Here is an 18442-nt window from a genome sequence, read left to right as displayed (position 1 = left end):
ACGATAACAATGATAAAGGTATGAGATTTATTTTCGATTAATTTCCCTATTCCACAAAAACAGGATATGAACATCCGCCTACTCCAATGCGACTGTTGGATATGATAGCATAAACTGGAAGTTAGTCAGAAGTCTCTGTTGCGCATGCTCAAAAAATGGCATGCAACAGTGAGATATACTGTAATCAGTAAATACAATAAACAACAATTAACAATACAACTATAACCTGGTGGTTTCTTTAGGGGGCTGGCCTGAGGAGATACTCTTACAACTGTTTTATTTCATCCCATGTCCCTAGGTGAATGTCAATATAATATGTATGTATTTCTTATTATTAATAACATTATTTGTATTACTATTATTATTATATCTATAAAGCTATGATAAATAGTTGTGGTCAACAATGGAGACACCAGAAACTGTTTGACTTTTTTGGTTGAGGACGTAAAAGGATGACTCAACACATAGTTCCAGCACACAACATCATAACTACAAGGAAATATGGTTTAAAATGAGCAGACTAATGATGATGAAATTATAATTAAAATAGTGAATGCATTAGCTCCATAGAGCAGCAGCGTAGAGCTGAGGTGTGCAGGATTACAGCTGTGCGAGTCTTTATCGGACTGTGAGGTCATGTGTGGATGAAGAGTTGCCACGTCATCCTCTGAGGTCGTTTTCACAAATGGCCATTCCACTGAGTCATCGCTGCCCTTTGTGTGTGTGCGTGTGTGTCACACCCACAAACAGCATTGCTTTGGACAAATAAATATGTATCGTTTTGCACTCACTCACACATTGTTCATGACTGCGTCTGTCTGTGTGTGTGTGTGTGTGTGTGTGTGTGTGTGTGTGTGTGTGTGTGTGTGTGTGTGTGTCACTGTGCATATGTCTGCATCGGGAAGCGATTAACAACACGCATTTGGCACAAACAGGTTTGTCTCCCAAGCGTGGTCAATGACGGTGTAATGGACAGAATCGTTTTCATGCTGCTTCTCCACTTGACAACTCCTAACATTCAGCTTACCAGGAATCAGCTCTATTGACGTGACAGAGACACATCACCTCTATGGCAACGTCACAGGTGGTTGTAAAACTGAATGGCTTTACAACGGAATTAGAAACAATACATAAATAAAGCGAATGTGGCAAAAGTATCTTAAATAGAATTGAAAGTATTTCAGCTGAGGCTGACTTCTTTTTTAAGAAATTAGAAATCAAAGAGTGTCCCGTATATCATTTTAGGTGACTGCCCATTGGAGCATTTCCATCTATTTGATGAACATGACATTCTCCTGATTGAATCATCCATGCAAACACTGAGCAACTGCATCAACAAAAATGTATTTAATTTAAACTCAAGTTTGGATTATAAATCAATTATGGTCCAATTTAGCAACTCTGGTGCAGTGTTTTGTTCCTCATTACCACACAGCTCCTTGTACGTTAGAACTTAGACACAAAGTCAGCTCATGGTCATGACGTGCAGATGGTAGACAAATAAAACAAAAGAGAGGAAAGTGTTTGATCAAGGTGTGGAGCCTTGTCTGAGATTCTCAGGTGGAAGTCAGATTGACTTGACATATTGACATTGTGTTCATCTAACCTCCTCCCCTCCTGAATTAAATGTCAGTTTTGTCCTGACCAATCAATAGTGAGTGACATAATTATTCCACTGATGTCACTTTCAGTTTCAGAAGCGGTTGATCTGTTTCTTTCTCCATCAAAGGAATTTGCTGGTTCCGTCCACCCTCCTACAAGTTACATCTATATATTAAACTACAGATGTGCAGCACATTTTAAAACAGACATCAGGGCTCAACAATAATGTGACAATGTCAAATCAAACACATTTCATCACTGGTGTTTGCCTGTAGTACGTATGTAACCCCATACAGTTGTATGGAACATACTTCATAGAGATTTCTAATCAAGACTAATACATTCTTGATGAGAACTGGCACTAGATGTAAATTATGTGCTGTGGCAGGCAGAACATAATGGATTATGGGAACTGGGAGCCGGCTGGTTAGAAAAACAAATCCGTGCAGAGCTCTAATACAAATCAATCGTAACAAATTCTTCAAAAACCATCCGGGCCCCCCTTGTGGATGCAAATGTTTAGAATTGGACGAAGGAATAAAGAAACCATCTTTATACCATCTGATGCAAGCAGCACACTGAATGCACGTTTGGTAGACTGTCAGAGGTGTGTGTGAAATGTATTTTTACAGTCGGACGGCAAACAGAGCTGGAATGACATTTGAAAGCAGCCAGTTGCGTATGATGTCCTCTTTCAGTCTTAATCCCCTTCCCTTTGTGCAAACACATAGCTTTTCTGATTAGCTCATTTTCATCTGAATGGGATCTGACTTGATTTGATTTGCTATCCAGAGCAATTGCCTTTCATATTAATGCGATTACGTCTTAGAACAAAGTGGCCATTATACAGAGACTTATGGCTCTAGTGGGAAAAAAAAACAGGACCACCACATTGCCATCAGTAACATCCCTACTGAGAGATATGGGTATTAGGAGGGAAAGATAACACACGCACACACATACACACACACACACACACACACACACACACACACACACACACTGCATCATGACTCTAATCTTGCTTTGCTTTTTCTTCTGGCTGTGGGCTGAGCACCACTGTGACCGCATCCATGAGACTTAGAAGTTACAATTTGTCATCATCAGCCCATTAATGTGTTTGTAAAACCACTTGTGCAGTTTTCTCCATATGTGGCAAGACTGTAATCTGAAATCACACATAATCATAAACCCTCTTCTCGGTAAAAGCCAATTAAGGCTGTATTAAACTCTGGATCCACTTAAATACAGCCGTCGGCTGTTGTGTGTTAAATACTCGTGGGGCTGCAGAAATTAATCGATTAAATTGATTATTAAAAATAGTTGGCAAGGAATTTGGCCATCGATTAGTTGGGTCCTTGGGACTATTATGGTCCATTTAGAGTCAAAGACCATAAAGCAGAGTATGCTTTAGGGCGGGCTTACTGTGATTGACAGGTCTCTACCCTTAACAGAGGCCTATACGGCGGCTTCACGCCACTCCACTGCTTTCCAAATATGGTCACTTCCATTCACTGGTTGCCAAAAAAAGTCAAGATGCAGAAGGCCAAAACGCCAAACTCAAGGCTTCAAATCAGCAGTCCATGAACCCATGGATCTTTTATACAGTCTATGCTCTGGAGTGAGCATTTGAAAAGTGTCAGAGACTAACGATACAGCGGACTGCAATGCAAACGCATGATTACAGGTTCTAATTTATTTACAAAAACCTGCCGTCTGTTTTCTTTCCATTTTGTGATGGATCAACGGACCCTGACGAAGTTATTCTAAAGCTAATGTTGAATGAATCGCTGATCCATCACACATTTGAGAGAAAACAGCTAAAATTTTTTTTTTTTAAATGCGTCTTTAATCTTGCATTTGTCGGTAAAAACGGACACGAATCGGCCAGAGACGGCAGATTTAAGAAATAAGACGCTGGAGTAATTCAAAAATTCACAATTGTTAACTTAACATTCCTAATATGTCCCAGCTGCAGTGTATGTGAGTGACATCAGCTGACAGGAAGTAAACATGGACCCAAGCTTTTGCTTGGAAATGCAATTATGTAGAAACAGTCTATGACGTAATATTTCATGCAATCAGTCTGAAATGAATCCTTTCAATCTGATCAAATATAATAATGAAAATAGTAACGATAAACTGTATTTATAGCGCACTTTTCACAGCTCAAAGTGCTTGGCAAAAATAAAGCAACACGTTTTAATGAGGGCAAATATAAAATAAAAAGTAAAAGAACTATTTTTATCCGATTAATAATCAATTAATCACTGTAATTATCAACAGATTAACCCGCTATCAAAATAGTCGTTGGTTGCGGCCCTAAATAATTGCTCTCCGTGTCTCTGTGTCTGTTTTCATCTCACTCTGCAGCAGCGTGCAGCTGGAGCCGCTCTTCTCCTCCAGTCTACACACAGTCTGTACAGTAAACCTAATAATAGACATGTTCAATTACACTCACGGTGCTTTAGTGGCTCGAGTGTTACGGCGCTGTAAACAATGCCGACGTCTGTTTGCTGTCTGCACCCCTCACTGTGGGCTTTGACTGATGCACACCAGCAGCAGAGCAGGGTTTCTGCTCCACTAGCGTTAGCATGACAGTGTCAGTCTGTCAGTGTCTCTGTCTGTCCAACACTTCAGTCTGAGTCGAGACGACAGGACGAACAGACAACTCATCAGATTGCCATGAAATCAACTGTGGAAATTCAAGGGTTCTGGACATCATTCACGAAACGATGTCTTCGGGGATCGGTTTGGTTCGAGTTGCACCTTCGTCAGGAAAACACAAAACTCAATTCATTTATTGGGCATACGCCATGATATTTATTGAACTAATTTTTTGAATCCTTTCCATTTTGACTCCAACTTCAGGACCAAATGTCAACCTAATGGATAGGTTTTCATAAGATTTGCTGAGTTTATTCTTAGTCCCAGACCCTATGGCTCTTCCTCCACCACCAGTATTTACAATTCTGTGTTTTGAAGCCTACTTTGTTCCGTGTTGGCTTAGGCTAGCAGTCCTTTTATCTGCCTTTTAGTGGCACATTTCTTGACGTATGATCACTATCAGTGGAATAGCACAAAACTGAGGGATTGCATGTAGCCTATTCCTTTCTACACAGGCCTCCTCCACTTCTTCCATTTAGCCGATTGACTGTTTTGGAGTTAAAATATTATTTTGTAATGGCAGTCTATGGGCAATAATTTGTAGGCAATTGAGTCCTGCAGGAATGACGTTTTCTTTTTTTAGAGGAACCCAGAAGTCACCATAACATCGGTTACCTCGACAAAAAGCCAATGGGATTTTTGTCATTGGTTTCAGATACTTCACAAAATAACACCACTTTTGTGACTTTTGAAGCGAGAATACAATCAGCAGTAGTAAAAAGCTAACGCTAGGCTATCAAGGAAGTAAACATGGACATGACTTGATATAAGTCTTTATAAAGTGCTTTTCACAGACATGAAGGGAAAGGCAAAGTTCTTAATGAGGGCGTTATAACACACAAAATCATGGGAGATGACCAAGCCAAAGCACAATACATAGTGATACAAAAACACAATATACAATAAAATGCACAATAGATGCATACAATGCAGACCTGGTGCATACAGGTCTGTCTAAACAGGGATGTGTTTAGCCGACTTCTAAAAGAATCCACAGAATCAGTGGACCGCAAGGATGTGTGCAGAGAATTCTAGTTCTATAGTAGTTAACTGAACTAAGGCGAAGCTAGTGTTCCAGTGATGATGTTTTGTAAGTCTCATTTTGCCACAATTCTAAATTCACAAGTGGGATATTTAGTAATACTTCATAGTCATTTGCAGATTTTAGGACTCATTCCTGCAGGACTCTATAGGGGACTAAACTAAATGTTTATTCATACTCATGTACATTTGAATGAAACACAGAAGCTTTGTTAGGAAAAAAAAACAAAAGAACTATTTACAGTTCGGCAAACAAACATAAAAAAAGCATAAATCATGACATCGTGTGTATTCAGATAGAGAGGAAAAATATTACCTTTAAGGAAACAGATGTTAGTTTTGCCCAAATGTGCCACTAAATGAGCACAGCACCATAGGTAATCTAAAATAAAAAAATTCACAGCAGCCCATTAGTTTAACAATATGTCTGGCTTTACATCTAAGCTGTAATTTTGTCCACTGAGTACACGCCCATGTCTTACCATTGACTTAGTGTGGGTGGCAGTAGTTTCAGCCAAAATAGAATTATCATTACATGCAGCCAGGAAGCTGTTCTCTTTTCTATAGCGCCATCAGGCATTTCTCTTCTAATACATCAAGTCTAGTAGCAAATCAATGTTCAACATGGCAGGTTTTTCTGTATGAATCCTCTCCCGGTATTACTTCCATTTTGGACAACCCCCCCGAAAACTGTGTGAGTGTGATCTCCCACCTGTTGACAGTCCCTCCAGCACTGATTTGCTTTACTCCTGTCATGTTTTGATGTTTTGATACAATGAAATGAGGTCATAAATACATCATTGTTAATATCCAGTTATATGAATTCTTTCCACAGTGGGCTATTTGTCACTTCATGTCCCCTTTCATCACACACTTCTACCATTATTCCGTCATTGATATGACGGATTTCACTTTTTAAAATCCCCCTTCCTTTGATAAACATGGCCGTTAATATATTCCTCCTCTGCATCTTGTTTCGACTGGTCGTCTTCTTCTTCTCTTATTTTATGTCTTACTGTTTGCACGCACCGCCCATTGGCTTTACCGTCCTTTGCAGTTGGTAGGAATTTGCATCGCGTCAAGAAAAATGTTACTCTGTAGTGTCAGCAGTGGTCAAAAATCCCTTCAGGATATGTTTGTCACATTTACTCAGTCATCATGGGCAATAATAAACTTGGCATCTTTGGAGCCACTTTTAACACTCTTTCTACCGATAAGCTCTATTTTGTGCTGATGTTCAGTGCTGATTGCTGTAAATGAAATGAAATCTCTACCGGTGTTCCTCAGAAAGCTGCGTTGCTGTAATGGTGGAAAGGCCTGTGAAAGAGCACATTAGCCATCACTGGATGGTTGGAGGCCAGATGAATGTTGTTTATGGTGGCTTATTGCCTCCTTCCAGACATGTTGCATTGCTGAATGTTGCGCTGTGATTCCTCCCACACATTGCTGGTATGACTTCTCTTCTCACACACTATGTAAAGCCTATGGGCTTCGTTTCCACAGAAGACGCTTTGGCATGAATTAGAATGTGCATTTTGAATTGTGCATAGCTTCATTCCTTTTACAGTCCTTTTCTGTTTATTACTGTATTCTGAGTCGGTTCTCATCAATTAAACATTCCCCACTTTCACTCTTCCAATTGAGCTCTGTGGGACATGTAATGAAAGTTGTATCCGAAAAATGGTGAGCAAGTGTGTGTGTGTGTGTGTGTGTGTGTGTGTGTGTGTGTGTGTGTGTGTGTTTTGTCTTTCCTCTGCCTATTAGAGAGTCTTTGACATTTACCGCAGTAAACACATTCATCAGCAGAGACAGATGATTATCTGTTTAATTTTGGAGCCTTGCAAGACATAGCAGGTTTTGTTGGTGCAGCCGTAGAAACCCAGCAGCAGTTTGTGGAGAGGAGACCCTGCTGTGTTTCTCCCAGCTTGTTTCTCCATTAATAACCCCCCCCCCCCCGCTCAGGTCAGTCCACCATTCCATTCGTGTATTCTGGGTGGAAGACAATTGTCATGCAAGAGGAGTAACACTTCATAATAAACATCATTAATGATACATTGTCCATTAATTAAAGTTAATAGTTATTTTACTGTTAACAAATAACAAAATAATAATTAATAATGTTATTATCAGTACTGGTATAATGTTATGTTTTCATTAGTTTTTGTAATATGAAAAAAATATTTGTAAACGATATAGCCAATAAGAGACGATAACAATTACATTCTGATGACATTAGAAAACTATCTATTAACAGTTTATTGTTGCACCCATTATACAGTTTGAATTACTATAATTAGTATTTGCTCATAATTACCAAATAATCTGTTAACTTCTAATTAATTCTTTGTAAAAAATCTATTAACATTACACAGATAGATGGACCAGAAACCAATTGACAACGCTATCTAAACAATGTTTACGGACGCTTTACAAAGTCTTATAGTATTCTAGTGATCGGTGACTAATAACATCTGTTATATTTAACACTCTCTCCTCCTAATATTTTAGAAGCTTAAAAGAAACATTTAGAAGAAACATATTTAGTGTTTTATTGGCCGGTTAGAAGTACTGTGTAAACCTACAAACTACAAATGTTTCTAGGTTTCTCATTTATAGCATGCTCATTTTATTTTGTATTATTTTAATTGTTATAGCATAGTCATTACATTTTTAATATAAACCTTTCCACTCATCTAAAATTGCATACATTTGTCTAGCTTTCATAGAGACACATTTTGACCCTTGATAACATCTAGTTTTGTGAATATTACACATTTTATAGTAAAAATGAAATATAAATTGCATAAACCATATGATGATGCATTTGTGACTCTAACCAGGGACGATTGTGGCTAACCACATCTCTGTCCCGTTCTCTCAGCCCACGTTCTCTACATGCCTCTACATTGTTACTATTTAATAGAGGCAAAATGCAGAAAATATCTTTAAGAAATGCTTTGCTTTTTTTTAAGAAACCCATTCAATTTTATACAACATTACAAACAAATGTAAAAATATCCCATTGATATTAGATGGACGTACTGAGTGAGTTTTTGTGAGTTTTGTTTTTTGTGTAGTCAATTTCCTGTTTTATTTTTAAGGTCATGTTTGGTTTTATGTCCTGTTTTTGTGAGTTTTTGATTGTGTGCTCTGCCCTGATCAGTTTCACCTGTTCTGCACTCGCCTCACCTCCTGCTCACCTGTTCTCACTTCACCAGTCAGTCGCTGTGTTTGCCACCTCAGCTCCTTCGTTATTTGTCGGTTCATCCTTTGTTATCACATGGAGTTTAGTTCGTTACCTGCCTGCTGTCACCTGCCTGCTCTTTGGACTCTCAGATTGTAAAATCATTCTTCACGGGGTGCCTGCTCTCCAATATGTAATAACATGTTTCCAAAACTGTGTATTTTTGCAAAACTTATTTTATTTTACCCCTGAACCACATACTAAATCGTACCAATTTGTATGTAGAAATAGGACATGTACGCATGTCAGCTTCCTGTAGAGCTTGCACAATTCCTACAGAAAATGTTTAGTTTTACCAGTGAGTGAAGCAGTGTATCAGGCTCCTTAATAGCCAATGGAATTAATGATTACCTGAATCTCTTGGTTTCAATTGTCAAGGTTGCCATAGCAGATACTTCAGCAGCTGCTCTTCATTCCACACATAGGTAGTATGTTCCTATTCGTTAATATCCACCGTTTCCTATATGAGCACCACTGCTGAGGGCAGTACTTCAACACGCGGTTTAAATCAAGTGGTTACCTTTTAAATCTGTCATTCCAAAACTTACTAAGGAAAAGGTCATGGTTTAGGTTTGGTGCGTTACGTAAACGTCTGTTACAACTTACTACAAGGAATTTAAATTTAGTTTATTTTAGCGGCCCCTGTGGAGATTCCCTTTAGAACAACACATTTTCCTGACAGTCTAGCCGGAGGTGGAGATGCCGCTGCTGGGGGGGGCGGAGCTCTGCACCTCCCGCCGGAGCTCCGACTGCAGGTCGAAGGTGGCGGCTCACCGCTGGGGTTCTGAGCTGAAGGAGTTTCTGATGAACCTGCATGATTTTGTAGTCAGTTTTCACCGATGACACACTTTAAGCATAACTATACCGTCAATCTCCTCGCTGGATGGGCTTCTATACTTATGTGGGTCATAAAGAGGCATCGGTATTACAATGAGACTGTTTGATAAACATTTCAAAGTCCCTCACAGTAACTTTAATATAACGGTGGTCCAGTCTAACTGCGTTGTCGCTCTTTATACTTGAATGTCTTGCAGAGAATAATAATGGATACTAGTGATTTTCTGGAACATACTGTATGTGACTTTAGACAAAAAGTTGACCCTCTTCCATTACTCCCCCTTTCCCCGTTCCTCCTCCTGTGTCTCAGATTGCTCATCTGAGCATCGTATGCACCGACTGTGTAGCCTCCTCGATCAACACCGCAAACTGATGTCTCTGCCAAATGATTTTTGAAAGAATTTTGATGATGCAGAGGGGCAATTTTACGCAATTTGTACTTCAGAGAAGAGGGAATCCGTCTGCGTCTCACAGCCCCGTGGCTTTGTGCCTTGTAGTTCAATACGGCAGAGTGTGGCAGCGGGTCCCTGTGTTACTCTGCTAATCAGCCTGTAATCCCCGTGCTGCCGATGTGAGAAGTGATGCTCCGTGTGACTCTATCATTTTCTCATCAGTGCGTTCTTTGTCTCCATCTCTATCTCTCGCTCCCTCTACATCTCTGTCTGAGGGCCTGTTGCTTCTCTGTGATTGGGCCATTGTTCTGACTCTGTTGGCCGTGTTTACATGGATCCATGCTTCTAGGCTGCTGGCTAATGCAACACCTTTGTTCTTTTAATTGCTTGCTGTTCCCGCCACGGGCTAAAAGGAATGAATAATGACAAAGCTACAGAATACTAAAATTTCCACCCAGTGAAGAACTTCCTTCCTCTGAATATGAATGTGCACACGCAGCCCGTTATATGCTGCAGCTCCATACACAGGTGAAAACTACCTGTACATCTTATCAACTAATCTCTCTAAGAGGACTGAATTAAATAAGTTGATTGGTCAGCTTTGGTTGGAGTAATAGCCTGATGACAAAAATAACTTCAGAGAGCATCGGAGATCCCTTTAGGCTGCATTCATTTTTTTCCACTTGGGGGCATCTGGCATAATATCACCTTATGTTGTTGTGGCTAACGCCTTACCAAGCAGTTGCCTAGATATACATACAGCACACAACATTTGCACTGAATTGGAGTTGTGTTTCTGGCCACTTGGTAAATGAGGTGACTGAAGGTCCAATATTCAATGTCCCTTTAACTCTGACACCAGCAGTAGATGCTAACTTTGTGACAGGCACTTAGTATACACAGTGGCTTTGTCAGAGCTTTTTTCACTTGAGAACAGCTGCTGCTGCCGGAAACCAGGTTTGATTGTGAGCGCTTGTGTGCTGGAAAAACCCAAACAATGGACTACAAGAGGCTGAAAAAGCTCTGTAGAGAGTTTGATGGGATATCTCCGTGGGCTAACCACTTTGCTCATAGTCCTTTCATCCATTGTTAATACTAGTGCTGTGTTCGTTTTGGAGCACATGGCGGTTTGGGACGAAACGATTGCTTGGTATTGCTGCTTGCAGTTATATGTGTGTTTGTGTGTGTGTGTGTGTGTGTGTGTGTGTGTGTGTGTGTGTGTGGGTGGGGGGGGTCATTCTGAAATGGCTGATTGTTCGGCCACCGGATGAGCTGTAGAGAACTGCTCGTTGACTCCAGGGAAGTGAGGAAGAGTTTGGTTGTAACTTTAGTATATCCAGCATCCAGGGCTGCGGTCGAAAAGTTAAACAATGACCTCCTTATCGTCTATTCCTAACCGCTTCTTCTTGACCTCTATGGAAAACTTCATTGGAAGATGTGAAGGAGAATTCACGAGGAGTTAGAAAAAGACAACCGTGGTGTTTAGAAAATCTGACTAGACTTTCCCTAAGCTAGGTAATTATGATGCGACGGCGGATGTCACTGACGTAGGTCAGCCATGGAGAAACTACTAAGAAGGTCTACAAAAAAGCGCAACTAAAAATGTCCCAATGAAATCTGTTAGTCAATTGCATGCAGGCTATTTAAACAGCGTCTTTTGTGACGAGCTGCTTCACTCGTGGTGTTTAAAGGAGAGACACTGGAGGTCCTTCCTTCCTGCTGCCGTCACACTTAATCAACACTGCATTACTAGAAACGGACAATTCACTCGTGCAACGTCAATGAAACTTGGTTTGGTTACATTGTGCTTTTTAATAATGTTTAATAATCTATCATTGTTTTTTACTGATGGTTCATGTTATTGAGAACGAGGATATGTCCATTGAAAGTTAGCTATATTGACTGGTCATTTTATTTCGTATTCTCTTTTTTTTTTTTTTACTTATTTGTTACATGTTCAAAGTAAATACATACATATGAAATGAAACGGATTGTCACTGTCTAATCATATTAATCAACATGAATCCTATTACTTTATAACTGTATGAGTATGATTGTTAAACCTGTGTAACATAAGCATATCTTTTGTTTTCATGGACGGCCAAATGGTGCGTCACATGTTGCCCCCGCAAGGAATTGTGGGGCAGAATTATCTACTTTCCTTTCGTAAAGGATGGTCCAGTGTTTCCTATGCTAAAGGAGCTAATAAAGGAAGCATTGAAGCACCTTTCCTTAGCATTTAGATAATTCAAACAGCTCTTATCATGGCGGCCGCTTAGATACGTCATTTCACTCAGTTAGGAACCATTCTAAGCAAAAAGGACTATTCAACCGCAGCCCAGGAGCAAGAGTGAACGGCAGTCAATGGGCTGTGACCTGGAAAGGCCCGCTGCGGATGACATGCTGGCCGAAGAAGCATAAAGACAGTGATTTCCTGCTTTATAGTTTGATGCAATATTGATTAATGCATTATTGGTTTTGGTTATTAAAAATTGCAACCGATACATTTAGTTAGAGGAACGTTTTATCGTTGAAAAATCTGCTCACCGGTGCTCTCTGGTGGAATGGCGTCGATGTTTCTATATTTCCTTTCCTTCCCATGCCACCGTTGTCATTTGTATACTGCAATTGCTTCTTTCAGTATGTATTTGATATATACACCAGCACAGATACAGACCATATAGACATATATTGGCTGTAAGCATTATTGAAATGGACAGTTGACAGATTTGAGCATGTTGACATTGTTTTACTCCTCATTAGCACACCGTGTCTTCTCTGTCAAATTTGAGTAAATAACCCTCTTGATGTCATTGGCGTTCTCTTAGATTGGGCCTGGCGACTGCAGCTTTGTAACAGAAAGCCTGTATTACAAACTGGAATGTGGAGTTTTAAAGTAGTGGGTATTTATCAGACAGGGAGGGTCGAAGAGATGCTATCATTATGGGAAGTGTAGGATCCAGTGGTTTTGGAATGCGAACAAAAGGGTCTTAAAGGTATGGATTCAAATATATGATAATGTATTTAAGAACATGGATTAATGTATGCAATGCTCAGTGCAACGCTTGCTGAAGCCTGTGCTCCATCTAGAAAAGCCTGGAATCACCAGTGTACGGTGTGATTTTGTGAGCTGAGATCCTGCAGCCCTCTGCACCTGATAGCCTTTCAAAAACCATAATACCGCACGTAACAGCAGAGATTCAAAGAGTTAGATTGATTAATTGACCGGGAACATCAAGTTGAATCTTCAGGTTGGATTTCATGCAGCAGACTGCCACTGTGCAGCTCTGGCTCAAATCTCTTCTTTCACTGCCATATCCTATTCTCCTCTGCTGCAGAGTACGAATCAGACTCCCTCTCGGCAGGTTAGGAGGAGAGGGAGGTCGGGTGTGGCATGTCTGGAGATGAACGAGGCAGCGCTGTCAATAAAGAGCCTCTCTTTATCCTCTGTTAAAGCTCTATTCATTTCATTACTGTCGGACCTGTCTGTTGAAAGAGGCTGAGGTAGTTTTCCCTTGACACTTTTTTGGTGCAGACTGAAGTGAAAAGAGCTGCCAGGACGAGCGAGGGTGAAACAGGACAAGGCAGAATGAGACGTGAGGCGGACTGAGATACAATGAGACAGGCTGTACTGTACCTAAAGAGAAGCCCTTTTGTCGTGGGTGATATTAGATATAGGTTATTTGCCATATCTTGGGCTTTTGAGAATTCACACCCCTGAATTAAACCAGGGGTTATTTCAGCCTTAGAAAGGAGGTGTTCCCAACATTTTTACCAAATTCCCCCTAGAGAAAACAGCAGAGCTGGATGCACTCTGGAGACAGGTCAGCTCCTGTCAGAGGTAGACATGTTCAGCCATATAAACTCAAGAGCAGACATACATCCCGGTCTTGCTAAATTCAAAGTATTTCTGCAAGTATTAAAAAAAATCTTACATTTACTGAAGTTTTTGGGAAGTCTGTAAAAATTTTGGGCATCGTGCCTAACCTCTGATTTATTACCTCAGTAAACATTGTTTCAAGTCTTCTTCAATACAGCTTGATGTTCATTTAGTAAATTATGGTCCATTTAGAGTTAAAAACACCATAAAGCAGGGTATGCTATAGGGCGGGGCTACTTGACAGGTGATTGACAGATTGTCTGGTCTGGGAGTTTCGAAAATCGAAATTAGGAGATAGCATGTTGTCTGTGTGCTGACATATCACAACAGGTGGACAGGAGAGGCAACAGCCCATAAAGCGGTTTTCCAACAAGTGATTGAGTTGAAAATGATCGACAAATAATCCCGAAAGGTCCACTAAGAGAAAAATTGATGCAAAGGGGAGAAAATTTTATGAAAGATGGGAAAGTGAATACATGTTTATGCTTCAAGGAAAAAAAACGGTCTGTCTTCTGTGCTATGAGGCAGTGTCTGTGATGAATTCAATCTTTCATTCTGTTTTTAGGTTTATTATCTGCCTCTTGGGACTACAGATGAAAAATAGCCTCTTGGCTAACTCTGGCGCATTTACAGAAATGTTTTTATTAATGTGCACTATCCCTTATCAAATAAACCAATAAAAAAAAAAGAAAAAAGAAGGAATACAATTTACGTCGGCATTTTGACACCAAACACGGAGCTAAATTTAGCCTCCAAGAAAAACATAAAATTGTCCAAGAATTAAAAGGCAGACTGCAATCTTAGCAGAATATATTTACAAAAGCTGCAGCCCAGTGAATGCTTAAAGGTATGTGAGCAGGTGAGCTCCGACCAGATACAGACTTTTAAAAATGTCAGTTTGTGAAGAAACACCATCAGACCGAGTTCAGGAACTAGCAGGCAATCTAACAACATAGCTAGCTAAGAGACGAGCAGGTACTTGTCTTTTTCATTAGCTTGATGAAAGCACAGACAACACGGATACGTCATACATCTATCAGTGTTTAGAAGAGGCTGAAGGCAGACTTGACTGTCAGTGAGGAGCTCTTGGATGTAGCTCCCATGTACGGGACGATGGCGGCGAGGAACATTTGGGGAGGATCTGTAAAAGTTTACGTGATGTAATCTTCCAACGTGTGTGAGTGTACGCGCGGGTCATCTGCTGCAGATTTTTGAGACAATGCAGACTGTTTGCACCGACTCTCTAACCGACAAATAACAAAATAAACACCCAAAAGCATACAAAGGCTTTAATTGGTGCCTAATTGAGATATTTGAGATATTAAAAGTTCTTGAGCTGTTTGAATTCACATCTTGAATGCACTTGTTATCATTAAACCAAAAAAGCTCTTGTTGACAAGGCCAGATGCACAGTTTGATTAAAGTTTGCTTAATTAACTTTGTTTGGAGAGGAAACTTCATTCTGTAGAGGCAATACAGTGCGGTTTCCCCTAAAGGCCTGCTTTGGAAGGATTTTCTGTTAGATGGTGTTTCACTGTTTGTGATGAATTATCAACTCCATCCATGCCCACAGAAGCATACTGTTTCTGTCAGGCCTGTAGATCATTGTGATTGATCAGTGGGAGGCTTCACTGTGCTGATGTCCTTGGCGACAATGCACACTCCGGCCATCATGCTCACTCCATCTGGAATCCACATTAAGGAACTAGACAGGGATCCACTGGTGTCTGTTGTCAAAGGTTCTGCCACATTTGCCTTGTTGTCATTTGAATTTGAGGTCAGTTGGAACTAATCTTAGGACTTGTTTCAGCCTGAAGAACTGGCTTAAAGACTGCTCATATTTTTGGAACAAAGAAGCCAAATGTCTTCAACAAATTTACGTCTTATATCCTTGGGCATTTTTTGTAGCTTCTCTGTTATTTGAAATGATATTTCATTTGGTTTTGTTAATAACTGAATAATTGTTTGCTACCTTGTGTGATGTATTGGTTGGACGGGGCCACCACTCTGCCATGAGCAATCATATTTGACTATTATAGAGTACTGTATGGATGATGTGTTTTGTAGGCCTCTGTGGATTCAGCCTCATGAGTGACCTCTTTCATTTGGAGTTATTGATTGATCAGTGCAGCTTTCCATGAAATAAAAACATGGTATTTTAATATGAAAGTAAAGAGAATTTTCAAGCAATCTAACTAATTTGTATCACTTTCCGAAAACTTCAACTTTTAATTTAGCTGTGGTGTATAATTACAACCTGTGTTTCATATTATTCTGTTCCTTTCCATTTTAAACTTGCACAAACCTTCTGCTGACAGACGTAAGCACCTTTTGTGTTTCTAACAACAACCCACGACAATGTCCCTAAAAGCACCCATTGAAATCAATCAGCGCACTCGGCTGAAAACGGCTGAAAACTATTGTCCACGTCATAGCTTTTCAACAAAGACACATTGATAATAACAAATTAAAACAGCAGAGCTACTCACGGGGAAGTAGCCCTGCATATAATGTAAAAGAAAAAAAAAATGTGTTTAGTTTTGGCTTTAATAAGCCAAATCTAAAAGGACTGTTGATCATGGCTTTCCTGTCTGGGTCTCATCCCTGATAAAGTGGAGTAATGAATGGCTGCAGGTGTTGCCTTTTGTAATTAATAGTCTTATAATTGGATAAATTAATGAGCTGGCAGATGAAATATGGGATCAGACATGTGAGGAATGCTGTTGTCTCTCAGTAAAAGACCAGTCTGAACTTGTGCAATGAAGAAAGACTCAACTAAACCACTGGCACCCTCACTCCATCTGATTCTGTCCGACTTGACTGCGGTCACTCTCAGTTTACAGAGCAAATGATAACAGCCGATAGATTGATTTCTCAATGCTGAGATGAATAGAATCTGTATAATTCCGTTCCGTTGTCTGATGCAATATAAAGTCCAATTCATATCTTTTCTCCATTCCACAGGTTCTTGTGAATCTCGGGGTCGACTGATGCAGCCATGGGCCGATCGCTGGATCTTTGAGAGCAACCTTCCTCCCCCACCACATCCTTATCGTCTTCCCCCTACGCCTCCATCTCCTCTTCCTTTTCCCCAGACTGCTGGAAATTGAGTCCTCCAAAGCAAGAAACTAGCCATCGACCTATGATACCTTCTCCTTCCCTTCATCTGCGCACCATGACAAGCGTTGTTCCTTGGAATCCTGGCCAATCACGGTGGCCTCTCTCAGTGCTGCTCTTGTATTTTGCCCCTCTGCTGCTGATGGAGGGCTGTTGCCACGCAGCCCCCTCAGGCCCAGAGTCTGACTCCTGCTCTACCTTAGTCCAGAGCCGCTTTTTCGGCTTCTTCCTGTCATCATCAGTGTTCCCCACCATACCTTGCTCCTGGACCCTGCAGAACCCCGATCCGCGGCGCTACACCATCTTCATCAAGATCACTAAACCCACTGAGGACTGCGTGCCGTCGCAGCTCCGCACCTTCCAGTATGACTCCTTCCTCGAGACCACACGCACCTACCTGGGCATGGAGAGCTTCGATGAGGTGGTGAGGCTTTGCGACACCTCTGCCCCAGTGGCCTTCCTGGAGGCCGGGAAGCAGTTCCTCCAAATGAGGAAGGGACCTCCTCGGGCGGGAAAGGCCATCTCGGATGGCGACGAGGATTTCAAAACTGAGTACCTGGTGGTGGGGAAGCGCAATCCCAGCATGGCGGCCTGTCAGATGCTGTGCCAGTGGCTGGAGGATTGTCTGGCCTCCAGTACATCCAACAGGCCCTGTGGCATTATGCAGACTCCATGTTTGTGCTGGGAGCCTCCGCCTCAGCTCAGCGAGGGGGATAGCTGTTATCACAATGGAGTTTACCTGGAAAACTGTTTACCCAGCGTGAAAGAGAGTGGAAAAAAGGTCGAGATAAATGGTGAGTAGGAAAGCTTTTACTGACATTTAACTCGAAATAGTATGTGCTAAGGCGATTACATACATAAACTGCACAGTTTCCAAAAGCATTGAAGTTCTGAGATTGACAATTATCTCTGATTCTCTGTAAAACAATAAGGAAAGACAAGCCTTGCTTTTAAAAAACTATGGGAAAAATAGACATTTTATTTTTTACCCTTGGCGTTTAGCATGCTCTCAGCAAGATGACAGAGAAATGGCATCTTTAGGAGCAATCAAGCCGGTGAAAATGTGTATGATTTGTGAAAAGTGAGGATAATTGTGTGACATTGGCTTGAAAGCAAGTGGAGTGATTTGGCTGAAGTAGGGGAGAGAAGGGGTGACGGAGGGAGGCAAATGGAAGGTTTCGGGTTTCATCTGATGGAAGCGAGCTCTGTGACCTTGCGAGGTCGGCACCGTCTTCTATCCCTCCGCGGTCCGGGGAGGGACACTTGATCGGCCTCTGGGAAGCCTGTGGAAAAAGAGGAGAATCGAGTGCTGATATTGGATAGCTCTAGGGAAAATCAGAGCGGGGGGGGTGTAAAGAGAGACAAAACAGGAAGGGAGAAGGCGAGATGCAGAAATGCAATGGAAGAAGGGCCTGTGGCTTGAGTTCTAATTGTCTGGGGCTTGATCCCCGGCTCCCCTCCCCTCTCCTCGGCAGACAGGATGTGGCCTGACATCTCTATCCTGGCTTCGTCAGGACTATGGCCAAAGGGGATGGAACATTTCTCGGCTCCCTTTTCCTCCCCCTAACCTTTCCACCATCTAACTCTCCCTCCTTCCTCTGTCTCGATCAGCCTGTGGTCTCATACTCTCAGTCGTCCTCCTCCTCTTCCGAGCCACCATCT

The 18442-nt window shown here is 41.2% G+C and overlaps 1 protein-coding gene across 8 annotated transcripts in view; it reads left to right on the top strand.

Annotated features, from left to right (window-relative positions):
- The window catches only part of adgrb1a (adhesion G protein-coupled receptor B1a), a 154212-nt gene that overhangs the window by 28516 nt on the left and 107254 nt on the right, over positions 1 to 18442 (top strand). For all 8 annotated transcript variants that reach the window (XM_068735111.1, XM_068735116.1, XM_068735112.1 and 5 more), the window contains one exon: positions 16628 to 17574. In XM_068735111.1, coding sequence (XP_068591212.1) covers positions 16806 to 17574 — 769 coding nt within the window. In that variant the 5' untranslated portion in view covers positions 16628 to 16805. The remainder of the gene's footprint in view (positions 1 to 16627; positions 17575 to 18442) is intronic.

This window comes from Cebidichthys violaceus, unplaced genomic scaffold, assembly GCF_023349555.1.
Source record: "Cebidichthys violaceus isolate CVI_PGR_0920_01 unplaced genomic scaffold, fCebVio1.0.p SCAF_7, whole genome shotgun sequence".
Taxonomy (NCBI): Eukaryota; Metazoa; Chordata; class Actinopteri; order Perciformes; family Stichaeidae; genus Cebidichthys; species Cebidichthys violaceus.
This window is presented reverse-complemented; position numbering and strand designations above follow the sequence as displayed.